The following is an 18,508-nucleotide window of genomic DNA, read 5'->3' as shown; positions in this document are numbered from 1 at the left end:
AATCTGTATAATTTCCTGAGCATGACTTGATCTCGCCAGCTTCTCGCCTTTCCAGGATAAGGCTACGCAGGTAGCATTGGTTGGGAAGTAGTTCAGCCAAAGGTGAGAGAGGCTGAGGAATTTATTTCACTCCTATGCCTTGACAGGCAGGAAACCAAGACACGCTGGGCAGCTGTCCTGGAGATATAGCAGTTGGTGATGCTTCCACTCCCTGAAAAGGGAGTTGCTGCTGTGACTTGATTCAAAGCAAGCAGCTTGCGCAAGCAACGGTGTGCTTTGTTTCGGAAAGGCCTGTGTTAGCAAGGAAAGTTTCATCTACCTAAGCAGCTGTTTGAGAGCCTCCTTAGCAGAAGGCTCACTGAATAAGATGGCTCCGTTTTGCTAAAAAGGCCATGTCTTGTATAATTGATGTGGAGAAACTCAGTGCTCGATTGCCTAAGGGTCCTCAACCTTTCACCACTGGAGAATTAGAGGAATGTTTCTCAGGCCTTTCAGGGAATGCTGTTAACAGGGAATTACCATAATGATCAAACATCTGGGATTCTAATTTGAAAGCCTTGATGTTTAATTAATATTCCAAACCCCTAATCACCAGATAATCTGTCTTTGTTCAACTCAACAAAGTGATAAAGAGACTGTTCCATTCTGTGCTTTTTTTAAATACATAGTAGTGATGGCTGCTGCTTTTTGCAGTTGTGATAGTTGTAGCAAATAGACAGTAAAGATGGTCAGATGAGTCTTAGAGGTTGTTTGATTAGAGAAAATGTTTGCTAAACGGATTTTAAGGTCTGAAACTTATTGACCTACTGAGAAAGCTGTGAAAAACACACAACTTGTTGGGAAAGATCTAAGTATCATTTAAGATCCTTCATGATGTAGCTCTTAGAACACAGACAAATTGTAACACAATGATTTAATATTTTAAAAATACAATTTTTAATCCTTGTGCCTACAATTTTTGTTCTATAATAATATTCTAAAATTTTACAAATTAAGCTGGTCAGTGGTTGGCAAGATCAGCTATACTCTTAACAGACTAAAAGGGTGTGGACCAATAAACGTGCTTACCATCTGTTCAGTAGATGTCATTGTAAATAAAGTTACAGGGATAAATTAATATTATCTTCACTTTACAATTGAGCAAAAATGTGCATAGACAGCTTAGGACACTCACCTCAGGTTGAATAATAACAAGAGGGAATGGAGCATACAGACCATGGGTCCAGCTGCCAGTCCAGTGGGCCCAACACTGGAGCATGCTAACATTATTTATCTTCGGGGTAATAGAACAAAAGTGTTACTCATTGTTCCCATTTTATGCTTGGGTAACTCTCCTGAAGTATTAACTGTTGCAGAACCTGAATAAAGGTTGCATTATTTGTATGGAATGTGATCAGTGACAAACTCTGTTGACAACACCTTCTGGTTGTGAAATCCTGCTCAGCCTGAACGTGTATGTCTGGGATGACTGACCACATTAAGATGGGATGAAAAAAATGTGAGGCTGAATGAGGCTCTTGCACTGTGCTGTGCTTAATTTTGATGGTAGAAATGTGAAGAAGAAAAAAAAAAGACAACTATTGCATCCTTGGAGTAGACAATAGCTTTTATTTTTCATGGGCAGCAACTCTGAATAACAAACGCCTTTTCTGAAAGACCTCTGCTGGTACCTGCAGGCCACCCATGTGCTCTTTCAGTCCTGCATGCTCTCAGTCACGATAACCACGGGGTTCAGTTCCATTTTGTCTTAAAGATTTCCTCTGCAGATTCACTAATAAGAAAAGAGTAACAGCTGCTAAAACGAGAAAATCCGAGAGTGATGATCTGATAGCATGTTAATGTGATTTAGCAACTGCTAGGAGGAGCAGGCAGTGGGAGGACATGTGTGACAGGCACAGAAACTGACGGTTTGGCTCATGAAGTCTACTCTCATGGACTGTTCTATATGTTGGAGAAAAATGAAATCAAGGAGACCCATCTAGGACAAGTGGTTTTAATTGCAGTGCTAGAATGTTTAGGTCATAAGCACTTTTTGAGGTAATCCAAAAAAGTGATAAGAACAGTGGGAAAAGGAGAATTTCTCACTGTGGTCTGAGGAATTGCAATGAATGGATTGAGCTAAGAGTAGCGAGAAACATTTTATATTGGCAGTACCTGGTAAATCACAGAGCAAGGAATGATAACTGAATCTGATGATGAAACCTGTTATATATCCCCCCCTGATGTGTACACCAGAGAGCCGGTCTGACTCTGTACCTGACAAACTACATAATTTAAAACAACTTTTCCCTCTGGTAGGCCCAGAGCAGCATGTCTATCCCTACCCAGTTCCAGAAGTCCCAACATTCAAGCCCCTGTACTTACAGCTAATCAGCAAAAGAGAAGTAAAAGGAGGAGGCAGCCACTCTAGGAAACTGTAAACTCACAAATTATTTTTTTACAAAATATTTAGTAAAAAGTTTTGATAACTCATTAAGCCTTTGCTTCATTCTATTTATGACATAATGCTGTGACATCAAGTGCCACTGGATTACATGGTTTGCAGTGGTTTTATATACTCCTATATCTGTGATGAAATTTGTGTGAGGAGTTGAAAGTGGAAGAAATCAGAGTCCAAAGAGCTCTCTGGGTTACTCCAGTGTATCCTTGGGTTTGAATGCAGCAGGTTAGTTGGGAAAAATCATGGTTGTTTAGAAACTCTTTGACTTATCTTTCAACTTGGAATTCCCAGAAGCACTAGCATCAGTCCTCTCGTTTTCTACAGTTTTGATTCTTATTGCTGATCTCTTCTTCTTCTCTTTAAAATGGTTGATGTGAGAAGATATCTTTTAGAAAGGTGCAGTTCCTTCCCATGTTGTTCTGGTTTTGCTCTTTTGCCACTGCTTTGTGAGGTGCTGCTCTCAGAGGGTCCTGGCAGTTTGTGGCTGGATGGAGGCAGAGGCTCTGCTGTAGTATTTACTACAACTCTTACTGTTCAGAACCGTGGATCAAACGTCATGCCAGCTCTTCTTCTCTTACACGAGCGATATTAACTTACCACTGCCTTGCTTCACTTGTAGTTATTTGGTCACCATCCCAGTCTTAGGCTCTTTTAAAGATTGCCAAATATGTCTATTTCAAGAGACAGGACAGCAGAAATTATATATAATATAAAGGTCCTGTATAATACTGAGTACAAATAGATGCTCTGGAAAACAGAAATTTGTGTTTTTTCCAGCACGTATAACATATTCCATGTGTGGCTGACCTACCATAAGAATCCAATATTTTTCATCTGTTCAGCAGTGGATTTCATAGTGATTGAAGCTAAGTGGAACAAAGCAAGTTAGAGCATGGACTCAGACATCCAGCAGATGAGAGACTTAATACTAAGAGGAAAGGATTTGAGGTATTAGTGAAAGCTGTGATATCATCATAGATGGTTTTGTATTTGAGGCTTCTCAGTCTCAGTCACAACTACCAGCCACCCCTCTAGATGCCCTGAACAAACTCCTCCCAAGTGGATAAGACACTTTTGTTCGAGCTTATTTAACTGAAAGTAACTTTGAAATTTTATCATCATTGGAATAGTAATCATGGATATGATTATCTGAAAAAAAAAGACTAATGTTGAGCAATAGTTTTAACTGAACAGATTCTGAAATCCCATGGTATTTTTCATATGTAGAAAAGATGGTATTTTTCTTACATGTCCTTTCCTACTGACTACTGTAATAGTAGTGCATCACTTTAATTGCAATAGGTATGATATTTAACTAGTATGTTATCAGGCATAACTTGGTGCAGAGATACTCCATTTCAAAGCTACATTCATCAGATATGCGTAGACCTGAGTTAGAGTGTGGCCGTGTTTTGGATATCATTAAACAGACATGCTTGAAATCGTCTCAAGGACAGTCATAGAAATAAAAGTGCTGCATGGCAGAAGTTAAGAACAGGCCATCAGCATTATTCTGATTAAACTGTTTATTCTTCATTTACCAGTTTAAGTTTGGTAGACCATGAAGGAAGCAATTTTAAGTTTAGATATTCAGCTTTATGAACTAAAAAATAGTAGTGGGCTTTCCCTGTATGACTATTCTGAGACTTCTAGTATGAGAATAGAGTGATCAGCCACCCAGCTACACCAAGACAAATCTGAATTCTGGTCAGCATTGTCCTGAAACAACATTCTGTGAGAAAATAGACTGTTCTTACCAGCTTTCAGATTAAAAAGCCACCTTTTGTGGTGTGAGATAAGTTAATTTTATTGTTTTATGTGTGGCTATAATTCAGCTTTGCTTTCCTCAACTTACCCATGCATTTGAACAGTATCTGAAATATCTTATTTAGAAATTTCCTTGGCTTTTTATAAAGTTAAGGAAAAATGCTTGTAGGTTCTGCCATATGAAGGCGAATATTGCATGTAAATCAGTTGCTTGGGTCAAAAGCCTTAGGTAGGTAGATTATACCATAAGGCACAGATTCGTTAATTAAATTATCTGGATTGAACATCGTATTTTCTTCAAGTTGCATATACGTATTTATTATTGTCTTTAGACCAACCACTTCTTTATAAGAATGGAAGTCTGTGTGAAATAGTACCTATCTAAGTTTCAGAAGATTTGGAATCCAAAACAAGCAGGTCTTTAAAGTTTGTAAAAACTCCAGGCTTAACAAATTAGAGATTGCTCAAATTTGAAAGTACTTGATTTTTTTAGGTGTTCCTTTGCATGCTATTTCATAGGCCAAATTGTACTTCAGGGAGAAATTTCTTTGGATTTCTCGAAATCCAAAGTGAGGTGATGAAGATGCCAAATGATGTGGTTGAAATGTGATTAGAGACTGGGCTATCTTTCAGTTGTCTTATGCAATCGCTTGTGGTCTGGATTCAGACTGGTGACTCACAACCAGAGTTTCTGGTAGCTGCCAGTTGAACTCAATAAATATCTCAGTGTTGGCTTCCTTCCTTAATGTAGTGTGCACAGCCAAGTTAGAAATTTTATGCATGCAGCTGTTTTGTGGAGGTTTTGTTCAAACTGCAATGCTTTCACTTTTTAAATCGATATTGGGTTTTGTCTTCCATAGTAGCACACAGATTCTAAAGTCTGAATTTACGAAACACAGATTCTAAGAGCAAGAGAAATAGGCCCTCCAAGATGATGGTAGAGTTATTTTTTAGCTGACTTTTTTGCTTTCCATCACAAGTTTTCTGTTCTCTGTTTTCTTCATCTTCTAGTTACTTCTGGTAGCACCTCTCTGTGCTGCTCTGTTCTTTCTCCTTTTACTCCGGGCCATTTAATTTGTACTGATCTCCAAATCTCTGCAACAGAGCAAGGAATAGAGCCTCCTTTAGGTGCTGTTGCCCCTGTATTTCTTCCTTCCCGCACTGTATGTGCCACTAACTATAATGGCAGCAGTACAGGATTGCATGTGTGTTACCCTCTATAACTTGTTTCAGCTGAAGCTCTATATTAACTAAAATTTGGGACTTTTCCAGGCTGATAGACCAACTTGCTTCAGGGCTTTCCTTCAGTTCTGAAGCATCACCTATCCCTGGCAAGGTGCTCCCCTCCATGGCCTTTTTTTGTTCCAGAATTGATGAGCTCTCTGCTCCTCCTAGTCCTGTGGTGGTCAACACCACTGTTGGGGGACATACCTGCTCCATGGGGTCTTCCTGGTCCCATTCTTCAGCTTACAGTATGCCTTATGATGCTCCTTACTCTGTACTATAGCCAGAGAAAGAGGTACAAATTGGAGATAAAGGCAGAAAGCAGACCACATGATTCACTTGCAATAGTGTAATCAGGAGCAGAATCTGACCCATATTAAACACACCAGTGCACATGTCCTCATACAGAAAGTCGATGTTCACTATGTTCCCGTGTACAGCTTTATCAGTCACTACTCTGAAATCGAACGACTATGGCATATCTTTCTTATCTAATTCACATATTTTGTTCCCTCTTTGTAGAAGAACTTGTGAAAAATGTTGGTGAACAGGAAAAAGACCAAAGCAGAAATTCCACAGATGCACAGTTACAGGAAGAGACAACAAGGATACAAAATGAGAGTAGTCAGGGAAGCAATGGTACAACCTGTCCTCCCAGATCCATCGTTCTACAAGTAGTCTCTTTCGACACTCCTCTGAGTGATGAATCCAACTCAGAAAAATGCACTAACTCTGATCCGAACCAGAAAGATCTCACCGATGCCCAGCAAGAGACACAGAATGGTAATACTTCATCACAGAGCACCAGTCGGTCTAATGAAACTGTCCAGGGTGAAGCTGCAGCAGTGTCTGATATCTCCCTGTCAAACATTGACAGTAATGTAAAATACCAAAATAAGGTGTTCTACAAACCACCAGCATAAGACAGTTTCTTCAGGCATGTGTAGAAACAGTGGTGTCCCAAAACCATCAAATAAAAGCTATGTAATATAAAGAAATATCATCTTTTTGACATTAGCTCTTTGGTACTAGTAGAAAATATTTTACATAAAATACCAGGACCTTTAGTTGAACTGGAAGGATGATTTTACCATCATTTAAAGATGCATATTTGCAATTGAATAACAGTTTGCTATTAGAGAATGAGGTAAACGTTCAAAACAGAACGTTCTAACATTTTCTCTTCTAATAGGTGTTTTTCCTTCTGCTATTAAAATGCACCCCCCCCTTAGTTTAGGCACCTAGTATGATTATTATTTTGTAAACCACATCCTTTGTACTAAATCTAATGTGAATTTTAGCATTAATGTTAAGTAGATGGAATTTGCTAACTGCAGTAAGCATGGGACTGTGTTGTTCTCTTAATCAGAAAGATCAGTCTCCTGACTCTAGTTTGCAGGACAAGCTGAACAGCCAGAAAATCCTTATAACGTCAGAATATTTTTTTAGAATGTAAGTATGTTATCACGATCTGTCTATGATTTCGTATCTGTGATTCTGAGACAGTATCAAGGGCAAGATGTCCAAGCAATGGGGATCAAAGTTATCAAAGTAAGAGAAAGAAACTGTGCATTTTCATTTTATTGTCTGAATTGGCTTATTTTTAGAATAAGCTTTGAGTTGTTAGGGTAATAAGAATAATCAAGGCATATAATGACACTCCTTTTCCTCACTTTAGTTAAAATGCTAAACTTGTTAATGCTTTTATGACAGTGAGCCTTGCAATATTTTGCCAGAAGTATGGCATTGTCTGAGCAGCAGCGTTGAAGTGCTTGTAAGGCTTAACTTAGACATAAGTATATGACTTGGCATATTACTCAAAAAAGATTTTTATGAAGAACTCCCACTTATTCTAGAGTTTCACATTCCAGAGCTCCATGGTTTTATTGTTGACAGGTTTTTTCCATCAGAAATAACAGATGGTTAGTTTAGGGTCCTGAATCAAAATATGTGCACTAAAATTAATTTTACAGCATTTGAAGTTGTCTAATAATTGGCATTTGTCTTTTGACGTGTATTTTTTGCACCAATTTTAGTATTGGCTTTGAAAATTTTTCCATCTCCTGGATGAAGAAAACAGTAGGAAAAGCTGCATCTTTTATCTTTCAAATATGCAAAAGGCAATTCTGGTGCATTTGTCCTTGGGGGCTGACCAACGAATGTGCTTTTTGAGAGGTCAGATAGCATGCAGTTAGTACACGCTGTTGCCCTGCCAATCTTTACGTTCCACTTTTCTTCTATGAGAAAAAAGCTTATTTTAGAAAAAGCTTATTTTAGAAAAAGCTTATCTCATTCATTTTCTAAGGCAGGGAATTTTCTACAGAATGCTTTCTAGTTTAAAACTTCAAAGTGCAGAATTTATGAAAAGGGTTCAAAAGTGGTTGGATTTGTATTAGTGTATTTCCAAAGGCAGACATGATCTGGAAGCTATTTTTATTCTTGAAGATGGTAAAAAACATTTAATAACATTAATTCCACTAATATAAGGATGTTCCTGGCAATATTAAAAATGAGTTCAGATAAATTATGAAATAGAAATAAGAGACTGATTTAATTATTTTGTGGAATTACATGGTATTGTTAAGGTCCTGAACTAAAAGTCAGAGCACTACTAAAGAGGTGTAGTGGTACTTAAACCATGGACTAATAAAATGTCACGGGGAAAAAGGGGACGTATAGCAGGATATGGAACTATGTCAAGTGATTAATCACACAGTAAGTGAAGCAGCAAATTACTTTTAAGGCAATACTGGAGGCGCAGTGATGAGGTAACACTCTTACTGGGACTCCCCAACCTACGTCTGAGACATTGTAAGTTTTGCAGCATAAACCTCAGTTGCTGCTGATTGCCACAGGAAGTTTTGATATAGAAATGTAGGTTTCTCTCGTGAAACTAAAGTTCTGTGCCTGAAAATCCTAAACTGTGGTATAAAGATATTTGAAAATGAAATGGAACTGAGGGGATTTTTCTCTAAGTCATTCGTTACTACACGCCGTGATTCTTCTGCTGGTGAGAGTGTGTAAAAGAGTAGAGGCTCACACCATTGATTTAACACATGCCCAGCCATTGCAAAATTCTGTCTGAACAGATATTCAAACAGGTTTGAAAACTGTTCATCTGATCTGATTTGTGAACAAATGTAGTCATCAATTTTTGCTGCTGTCATGGGAAATGACATTGTCAGAGGAAATTCTATTCTCAAAACGCTATTGTAATGGGAAATTCAGAAAATTTATGTGTATCCAGTTCTTTGAATCTTGCATTATAGAACAGTGACTTTTCCCCTGTTTAGACCTGTGAATCCTTAAAATTTTTCCAATGGAAATGTATATCCCTAGGTAGCCAACTTAAGCTTGCAGAAAATAAATTTGCATTTCTTTTAGTCTCGTGAACCTTTAATGGATCTCCTCATGACTAATTCACAACCGTCAAGTCAGGAAACCACAAGTTGAAGCTGGATTTCCAATTTACGCTATCATGAATTTTTAGTAGAGTGCTACTGTGCATAGACTAAAGGTATTGGTTAGCTGTTATTTTTAAAGGCATCTGATTTTTGAAGGCATTTTTAGTTGTCATTTTATGTGAAACTTCCATTCAGTGTCATACGATGAATTTACTCTCTTGCATCTCGTTCAGTGATTATTTGCATCCATTTTCCAAAATAGATAAATACTGAGATAAATAGAGATCTTGATGAATGTTTTGCCTGGTTCTTATGGTATATTAATGTCAGAGTCTCATACGCTCAGACTAAGTTCTTTCAGATATTCCACATGTGAAGGGTGTAATATTAAATATAAAATTTACCTTCCTGAAGACAGTTGGTATTACATGGGGTTTCTGATATAGCAGAGTGATACAAAATATACTGAAAGCACACTACAAATGTAAGTTATGTTTAGCAAAATATAGCAACTGCAATGCACTGCTCAGTCACAGCGCTGATGTGATTCCCTTAACTAGTCCCTTGAATATGCTCATTGTTATGATGTTGGGTGTCACTAGTAAGGCATACATGAGTTGAAGCCAGCTCAAGCCCATTGCTCTCTTCAGAATTCTTTTTCTTGTTGTTTAGTTGTTTATACTCTATTTTGGGCTGAGCTGTGTATTCACTCTCCCCATACTGGCCTGGCTAACTCAAGGGGACAGTCACACCCTTCTAATGAACTCTGGGAGAAACATCTACACCACTGGTTGATCCCTTCAGCTGTGATATAGTCAGTGGACCCAGTCAACTGGCCCAGGTGCTTATCTAAAAGAAAGGCCACCCTCCACTCCCCTTTGTGTTGAGGTTATCTGCCTTCTTTGCAACAGCTCTGGTCAGTCACCCCTTTCATTGTCTTCTGAGCTTGAGGAGCATGTTTCCCTTGCACATCTTTCTTGAGGCTTCTTCTGTTGTAGGGTTTTATTGGTCAGTCACAGTATCAATTACATTCTGGTTTTATGTTATTGAGCGGTTTGATTTTCCTGTAAATTTAATAACACTTCATTTTTGCATTTCCCTTATTGTCCCCAAGTTTAAATGTCATAGAAAAATATTTTGAGTATTTATGATCTTGTGAAAGGATTTATAGAGAGGACTATGTCATCATATTCTTAAAAATTTATTTCCTAAAGACAGATCAACTATGTTACGATTCAGTGAGAAATCTGACTCTATATAATAATTAAATACTATAATCTTCAAGTTGGAACTGGCCCTTTTCCAGAATTTTATGCTTCTAATAAATTGCAGAGGACACCTAATAATAATTTCTCAACTGCCTCATAGAAGATATAAGTAAATAATATATATGGTGGGCTTTTTCAGTGCCTGCCAATTAAAGAAATATACTGCAGGTATTTACATCACTGCAATGTGCAGGTGCCGGGGCAACAGATTATCTACAAACACACAGTGAGACTCAGGTCCTGGCTCTTTCAAACAAAATAAATTAATATTGGTTTTGAGCAGCAACTTTAAGTACCTCTGCAGAGATTGTGTGTCTGTGTTAAAGCTAACTGACAAAAAAGACAATGCAGTCGTTTAGTATTGAAATAATCTGCAATACCAAATAGCAAAAGGAAGAAACGGGCTGAATTGTTTCACATTTCTCTTTCACAGTGGTGGAATGAGTTAATATCATTCTAAATGGAGGGAATTGCATTAAGCTGTCATTGTTGTCAGAATGTAAATACTTAATATTAGTGGTTTTGTAAGAGTCATTATTGCACTGTGTGTAGAAGCCTCATAACTACAAATAGTACAGGCGTCTCAATTTTCTCTCTGCACTCCCCCCTCCTTTTTCTCTGTATGAGCAGTATTTGAGATGGTCAGCACTGAGTGTGTTGTGTATGATGCAGTAGCACTGGGCACAGAAGGGAGATATAACAAGGGTAGCATCCCCATCTTTCACATTTGCACCTCTGTTGATGGCCAGCAGATCCAGAAAGGACTCTCTTAACCAAGGTCAGGTATTTTAAATCGAATATTACTTCAAGCAAGCAGAAGGTAGCATACACATGACCTTACATTTTTTCCCTGTTTCCTACGTTAGAGTTATTTGGTTATTCTAAGAAGCACTATAGAATCACAGAATCATAGAATCACCAGGTTGGAAGGGAACCACTGGTTCATTGAGTCCAACCATTCCTAACACTCCCTAAACCATGCCCCTCAGCACCTCAACTATACAACTATTGAGACATTATTAGCATTCTCCATGCTAGATTTTTCAACCTCTTTCAACCTCAACTTTCTGTACTGAGGATGGGGGTAGAAAGGCTAAAGCAGCATCCAGAGCGCTTGCTGACTGACCCCCAGGGCAGAGAAACAAGCACCTGCGGGCACTGAGGCTGGGAGAATGAGGCAGAAAGTAAGAAGAAAAGAAACATAGTTATTCAGCTTGAAATTTTGTGTTAGCTGTCATTGTTCTGTCTTTATAAAAAGCAGAAAACTCAGTTTGGTTTTCTGTGAATAAGCAATTGTATATAACATCATGTATAAAACAGAGATAGGAAAAGTAGGAAGATGGTTGCTATTACAAGAACTCCATTCGGGACTGGTTATCGTTTTTCTCCACAATACCTTCGTCCTTTCTGTTGCCTCACTTTCATTTAATTGAATGTTACAAGATTAAGTGGAACTATTATAAGGTGATTTTTTTAAAGTGATGATTTTCCTTTTCTCCTGAGTGATTTATTAATTAGAACATTAATTTTAAAAACTGCTTATGTTTAATTAAACAACTGATTTATAAATGCTAATTGGCACACTTTTAACTTTTCAGTCACGATGATAGCCACATTAATCCTTAATAACGAATTGTAAAGGGGATAATAAATGTGTGATAAAACAGATTATCGGTTACTTTGCTCCATATGACAGCAGAGGATTGCCCAGTCACATTGAGTTACCTAAAGCATTCCATGTCATCAACAGTCAGTAAAAAGCCTCTGGAGGATAAGGAGGTTGAAAAGCAGTGGACAGACCTGTATCAACAACATGCCAGTTTGATTTATGGTAATAAAAGGCTCTTTGAGTAATCATCGTGCCATGCAAATGCTAGTGACTGCTCAGTGCCACAGCGGCCCTGTGGTACTCAGCTGAGCGTGGAACCCTTTGCACCCATGCAAAGCCGGCACAGGTCGCTGCGGTGCCCGGTTCATTAGTGTTCCTTGTGCACACAGTGTGGCTGAACAGAGCAATCATAAATCAGGGTCCTGGTGACACAGGAGGATATCCATGTTTGTGCTTGGGATGAGGATGGAGGGAAGGTTATATTAAAAGAACAAATGATGTATTTATAAAAACGATAGGGATTAAAAGATAACAGCCATTAGCAAAGATTCAGAGGGCAGAGTTTATCATGTACAAATCTGATGCATTGACATGAAGTAACTTCTATGTGGTTCAGAAATCAATGATAAGTTTTTATGACAATGAAACATATAGAGTTTTTGTTTTAAGGCCTCCAAACCCCACTCCTATTCTACTCCTAGAACCCAGCTCACCATTCTATGTAAAGTGTAAAACTTACATAAAATATGTAATATTTAAATATTTATGTCAATAATTTTTACTTTCATACCCACCCCTTTGTGTGTGTGTATATATATATATATATATTTGTGGATAATAATGAAAGTTTTGCTAAATCCCTCCAAAAAGAAAAGATCTGGAGAAGATCTTACTCTAATTCATGTTAGTCCAATTTTGAGACTTCAAAATCCCTTAGAGAACTCATTGTCTATATTCCACTCACACAAAATTTATGCAAAATAAGGGGAGTGGGGAACAATACTGCTTGGGGGACTATAGCCCATCCACTGGTAGCCACATTACAGAGTGGGCAGCACCCACATTGCCATACTAATGAAACAAGTGTAAAATCAGTAGAAAGCCTCACTCGTTCACAGTGAAGCCACGGTGAATTCATAGCTACCATTGTTTTTTCCCCTCATTCTCCTGGGCTTCTTTTCCTCTCTTCCCTTTCTCTTTTCCAGACTGTGAGCCTCTTCTTCAACTTCAACTTGCTGTCTTTCAGTTTTCCTTCCAGGTCACGAATTTTCTGCTTTCACTTTCAGTTGCTTGTACCTTTGTTTTCTGTCTTTCAAAAATCTTCCACTGGCTGTGTTATAATTTTTGTAACTTTTTTTCTTCTCCCAATTAATGTTCTCCACTTTTGAGACTTCTGTGATCTTCCTTTTTCACACTTTCAGTTTGGTATTATTAATCGCTGGAGGGATCTATTCCCTCAACTCAATCAACTGATACTCAATCAACTGATTAAAGCAGAGAAGATACTATATAGTTAGTAATAACATTGTAAGTTGGCTACATTCTCCCAGTGCCCCTCACTAATCAGTTTATAATTTCCTCAGCTGTACTCATTCAAAATTATTGAAGAAATAGTTTAAGTAACAGCTCAATATAATGATTGGCATTTGAAATGAATGTTGTATCACTTAGTTTGAAAGCCGCCTGTGTCACTTGGTGTCATTGCTCCTATTTGATTAAATTAATAGAATTCTTAGAACTTGACATTGGTGTCTTTCATTGTCTGTAAGAAGCTTACCAACAATTTGAATGCCTATATTAATGAGGAATTAAACAACACTTCTCTGCAAAGGGTAAACTTCACCTTTTAGTAAGTTGGAAGATAAAATAAACCAAAACCACTTTAGTAACACTTACTCATGTAAATGTCTTCATATTTTTGTTTCATGATGTGATCTATTGCTTTCATTCCATCTTTTTGCATTATGGATAAACCATAATGATTAGTTAATTCAATTCTATGCTTACTCTGGTGAGAAAGCAATTTAAAAAAGCAGTGCCTGAAGCCTCATTTTAACCTTAAAAAACTCAGAGGGGGAAAGTTTCTGTCTGTCTAGAGCTGTACAGATTATCTTAACTTGGTTAACTTCCTCACTCAGGTTTTCAGTCACATTTGTTTATCTTCCAGGTGAGCCTAAACACTGTAAGAAGTCAGAAGATACAGTAAAAGCCACTGAGCAGAAAGAAGCACTGATTCAGAACTAGAATTGCTGTTTCTTAAAAGCTCCTGACATTTCAGGCAGAACAGGTAATTTTGTCATTTCTTTCTTACAAGAAATTGAAATGAAGAGAGTTTTATATCATAAACACTTACCTACTGCTATTATTCTCCTCTGCGTTCTATTCCAGTTGTTGTTTTATTACAAAACTTTTAAATGTGGACATGGCACACTCACTTTCTATGTCCCATTAAAAGCTATTCAATTTTGAAAAGGGAAAGCCAACACTTTAATGTTTCTCAGTTGTCAATGTCAGACTAAATGGTCATGCAATAAAACATCCTTAATTCATGTATATTAAATACTGGAAATAATACTATTAAAAATCTATTGCTTATGAATTTTCATTTGACCTCTGTTGCAGAAGAATAGAAGAACTCTAGCTGTTCGTACTCCATGCTCTCAGAGGCTGTTATCTGTCAACTTGTTCTTGAATCATCCTGTTTCTGTGGAGAGTGACTGGACAAAATGATCAAAAACATAAACCTAAAACCCTGAGCTGGTAACTCAAGGCACTTAACAACTCACAAGATTTCAGTTGTATTTGTTGTTGCTGTTTCCTTTTCTATGCCACGTTCTTAAACTAGCCAAAATACTTTTTTCAGCCAAAGTTGGACCTCGCTTTATTTCATCACTGACATCAGATATTTCCAGTTAACCATGAGACATGTGAAAACACATTTATCATCTGCCCATGAATGCTGTAAAGTATCGCTGCTGCTGGTGTCCAATGGAAATGGAAAGTCAAAATTAGACATTGTTATAGATATTTGTTCACGCAACCAGGAAGCATGCAACATTGAAGTCTTATTTGTTAGCTTCCTTAAAAATATCTGGAAATAAAAATATTTAGACTGTAAAAGGAAGTTGTAGAGTTACGCTGACCAGCCTGCATGGATGAAGATTCTTTCCCCCTGCAGTGACTGCTGTATAAAGAGAATTGGTATTTAACAGATCACTGTTCCAACTATCTCTTTAAAATTAATTAAATAACATCCAGTATTTAAGATTAACACATTCTCAGTCCTATAGCATTTTAGAGGACACCAGTAGTGATGTCAGCCCTACCATGAAGCTGGTGCTTATTGTTTTGTAGGGTGGAAGAAACAGCTACAGGAATACATTAAAGTTGCTTAGATTCAGCAAAGTATTGTTGCCCATCAGACAGAACTGGAAGGTGGCATTGAGGCCTTATGTCATGCTTTATCTCAAACGCTAAGGTGACAACATGGATCTTGCAAAATTCTTCCTAACGTTTGTTTCATTAAAAGAAAACACCAGGCCATCTTTCTCTGAGAGGCAGCAGAAACAGAGCACGCAGACGATTACCTCTGCAAGAAGCCTCAGAATGAGCCCTCCAGCCCAAGCTGTGCCCAGAAGGAGACTCGATTTTCATCTCCACTTCCTTGGAGCCGCAAGTGACCTCTCCTGGCCTGCCTAAGCATCCCGTGCAGCTGCAGCCAACCTCATTTCCCTTTCTCTGCTGGAACATGCCAGGGTAGTTCCATGCTCCTCTTTGCATTATAGGCACTTGGATTGGGTCACTAAACTCTCAGTTCTCCTTGTTGAACCATGTGGTTATTACCTCACTGACCAAAAAGTCTTTACAATCGGTCCACTCTGAAGAGGACTCATGGGGATGGCAGCACTCCCCTCTGTGCAGAGGCTGACAGACGATTGAGATGTACATGCTGTTCATCTGCTGCTTCAGGGATCTAACCAGAGCTCAACGGCATCAGGCTCAACCTCAACGAGGGCATGCTTTCTCCCAATTGAAGAAGGAATTGGAAAACAGCCACCCTAGACTGAGGGACCCTTACATGTCCAGACCTGTTGACTATCTCTTTTCTGACAGCGGAGCAACCAAAATTAAGCAGGGAACAGTGCAAGCTCCGAGCCCTGGGATAAAGGCAGGTCAAAAGGTGGAATTCCTGTCATTGAATATGTAAGCCATACGCAAGCTATGCATAAGTAGTGTGCATAGCTTTAACTTAAGAAATGTTTGTGCATCTAGGATGTAAAAAGTGCATTTAAATTGTTCCATGTATCTGGTCCAGGGCTTGCACTTAGCATGGACAACATTCTGTACAGTGCGGTTAACGAATGAAATGTTAACAAATGAAACTGTATCATATATGTTATAATGCAATTGATATTTTTTGCTAAGAGTTAAGAATTTATATATTCTCTGCTAGTGTTTCAGCGGATCGTTAGTAGCCTGGACCACTCTGTGCACCTTTGCATCCTTTTTGGGAATGTTGACCTCTTTTTTTCCCTTTATATTAAAAAGTAAACCATCTTATGGTTTCTTATTGTCATTATGACAAGAAAAGAAACATAATGGTCATATCAGACTTTTTTTTAATTGTAAATTGCCACATTCTGTGGCAGTGGAATATCTTCTTGTTTAAGATCTGAGAACTTGGGACTTTGTTTCAGATATTTTGAGCATGTGCAGTTCCCATCAAATTTGAAAAGAACAAAAGATGACTGATATCTTTAAAAACTGGGCCAGTTAGGTATTTGTTACAGTGTTCTCCAACGTTGTAATTTATGATTCACTGAGACTGAAAGTTTGAAGCCATCAGAAATCAATGTTTTTATTGTATATTCAATTTCGGACTTTTACCATAGCTGAACTTGACTTTCCCCCCACCTGTGTCTCTGTCCCATCGTGATTTATATACTCTGCAAGAATTTTCTCCTGGAAATACCGGCAGAAATTATAAGAGATTCTGTAGGACACTCAGAACATCCTGTGGGGCTCTCAGCGTCCTCTTGTTATAGCCAGCACTAAGGTGTCCCACTGCAGAAACTATAAGGAGCTCCTGATCTCACAGGAGGCACTCTGCCTGCAGAACTTTTTCATTAATATTGAAATGTGATTTCTGTATAAATAATTCTATTTGCTCATTTGAATTAATTTTTAATCACTGTGGTAGACGTTACTGATATACAAGAAGAGTCTTTAGTTTTTCTTTAAGGCCAGTGGATTCTCTTTCATTTTTCCTTTATTCTTAGCAAGGTTTTACCTGGGTTTGACCCAAAGCTTAGTGTGTTCTTTGGAAGAATTTTCTTTAGTGTCAGAAGACTGATAGCAGTGAACACGTTAGTTAAGGCTTTGACCTTGGGTGAAATTCACGTTGGATGGCAAAATGGCTTCTTGAGAGAGCCTTTCCCTGAACAATAGTTTATCTCTGAAACCTGTAAGGCTGCGCTACCAAAGCACTGCATGGGGCCATAAGAAATGGTGTTTGTATATGCATCTCTCCCACAGCATTATGGGCATGTACCGCTGCATTGAGCACATTGAGGAGCTGTAGCTATAGATTAGCCCTCAAGAGTTTTATTTTGTATTTTTATCTTGAGATATCTGACATACATTATGTAATATTGTTATGGGTTATGATCTAGCCAGTATTTTTTTATTTAATTTTCAACGGGGCAATCTACAACTGTGGTTTTTCGTTCTGCTGTATTTGTCTGTATTTCCTATGATGATAGTCCCAAATAAATTTGACTTGAGGGCAAGGATTGTGAAGCTCCTGAGTGTTAGTTACAAATTTGCTTTACTGAAGCGTGTTTGCTTATTTGCATATGGTTGTCTTTGAAAAGTGACAGAGCATCCATGATTGTTTCCAACCCTTTCACCTCCTTGTGACTCCACACTTTTTCCATAAGTGTGTTGGTTTGCTATACAAATTCACTCACATCCTCACAGCGCTCTTGCAAAACAATTTCTTTAGGGAGTCTTGCCTTTGTAACCTTTACTGGTAAAATAGCCGTCACATGAAGAAACCGTAGCAGATATAACATTTTTTTAAGCCTAAAATCTTCTTACTGTGGGTTGGTATTGATGGAGTCACTGGGACTGTTCATGCTAGCCACAATTCTTCAGCAAGAGTACCATTTTCAGAGGCACCTCCACGGTGTGGTATAAATCTTATCAGCCAGGTTTAGTAGAGCAGAGAGTAAACAGGGCCCCTTCTTAGGCAAATTGGGAACAATTGGAAAGAATTCCATTGACTTAGGAGTGCACCAAATCCTAACAAGCTACATGATGGAAATAAATGGAGACAATTACTTTATATCACATTCTTCACAGTTCCTTTTTCCTAGATGCTATCCCATCTACATGCACAAAGGACCTTCTTCTGTTGTATGTATGCCAGAAGTCAAACGAGCTGCTACTGTGACCAGACAAGCTTCAAATTAACAAATAAATCAAGATCAGCCGTGGTAAGTATCTAAAATGTGACTTTTTAATAGACTATACAGTTATTACATGAGGAAGAGGAATATGCAAGTAAACTAACATTCCACCACAGCAGTTTAAAAAGATATAAATTTGCAGTAGCTTATTAGACAAAGATTTGTCTGAGAGGGAGTGTACCCACTTTTAAATAATTCTTTGAAAAATCACATCCTTGAAAACTAGCGAGGAAAAATGAGTGGATATGGCATTTAATACTATGAGGAAAAGAAAGCTTCCTCTGTCAAACATTCTATGCAAACGTTTAGGCCGCTTCCTTGGGATA

The 18,508-nt window shown here is 38.1% G+C and overlaps 1 protein-coding gene across 7 annotated transcripts in view; it reads left to right on the top strand.

Moving 5' to 3' along the window:
• Positions 1-13,998, top strand: part of PDE1A (phosphodiesterase 1A) — a 151,925-nt gene extending 137,927 nt beyond the window's left edge. For 6 of the 7 annotated variants that reach the window (XM_054070309.1, XM_054070310.1, XM_054070308.1 and 3 more), the window contains 2 exons: positions 5,954-6,214; positions 13,880-13,998. In XM_054070309.1, the coding sequence (XP_053926284.1) occupies positions 5,954-6,214; positions 13,880-13,956 (338 nt within the window). In that variant the 3' untranslated portion in view covers positions 13,957-13,998. The remainder of the gene's footprint in view (positions 1-5,953; positions 6,215-13,879) is intronic. The other variant, XM_009555637.2, reaches the window with a different exon arrangement.
• Positions 13,999-18,508: the final 4,510 nt, after the last annotated feature.

This window comes from Cuculus canorus, chromosome 6 (assembly GCF_017976375.1).
Source record: "Cuculus canorus isolate bCucCan1 chromosome 6, bCucCan1.pri, whole genome shotgun sequence".
NCBI classification, from domain to species: Eukaryota; Metazoa; Chordata; class Aves; order Cuculiformes; family Cuculidae; genus Cuculus; species Cuculus canorus.
This window is presented reverse-complemented; position numbering and strand designations above follow the sequence as displayed.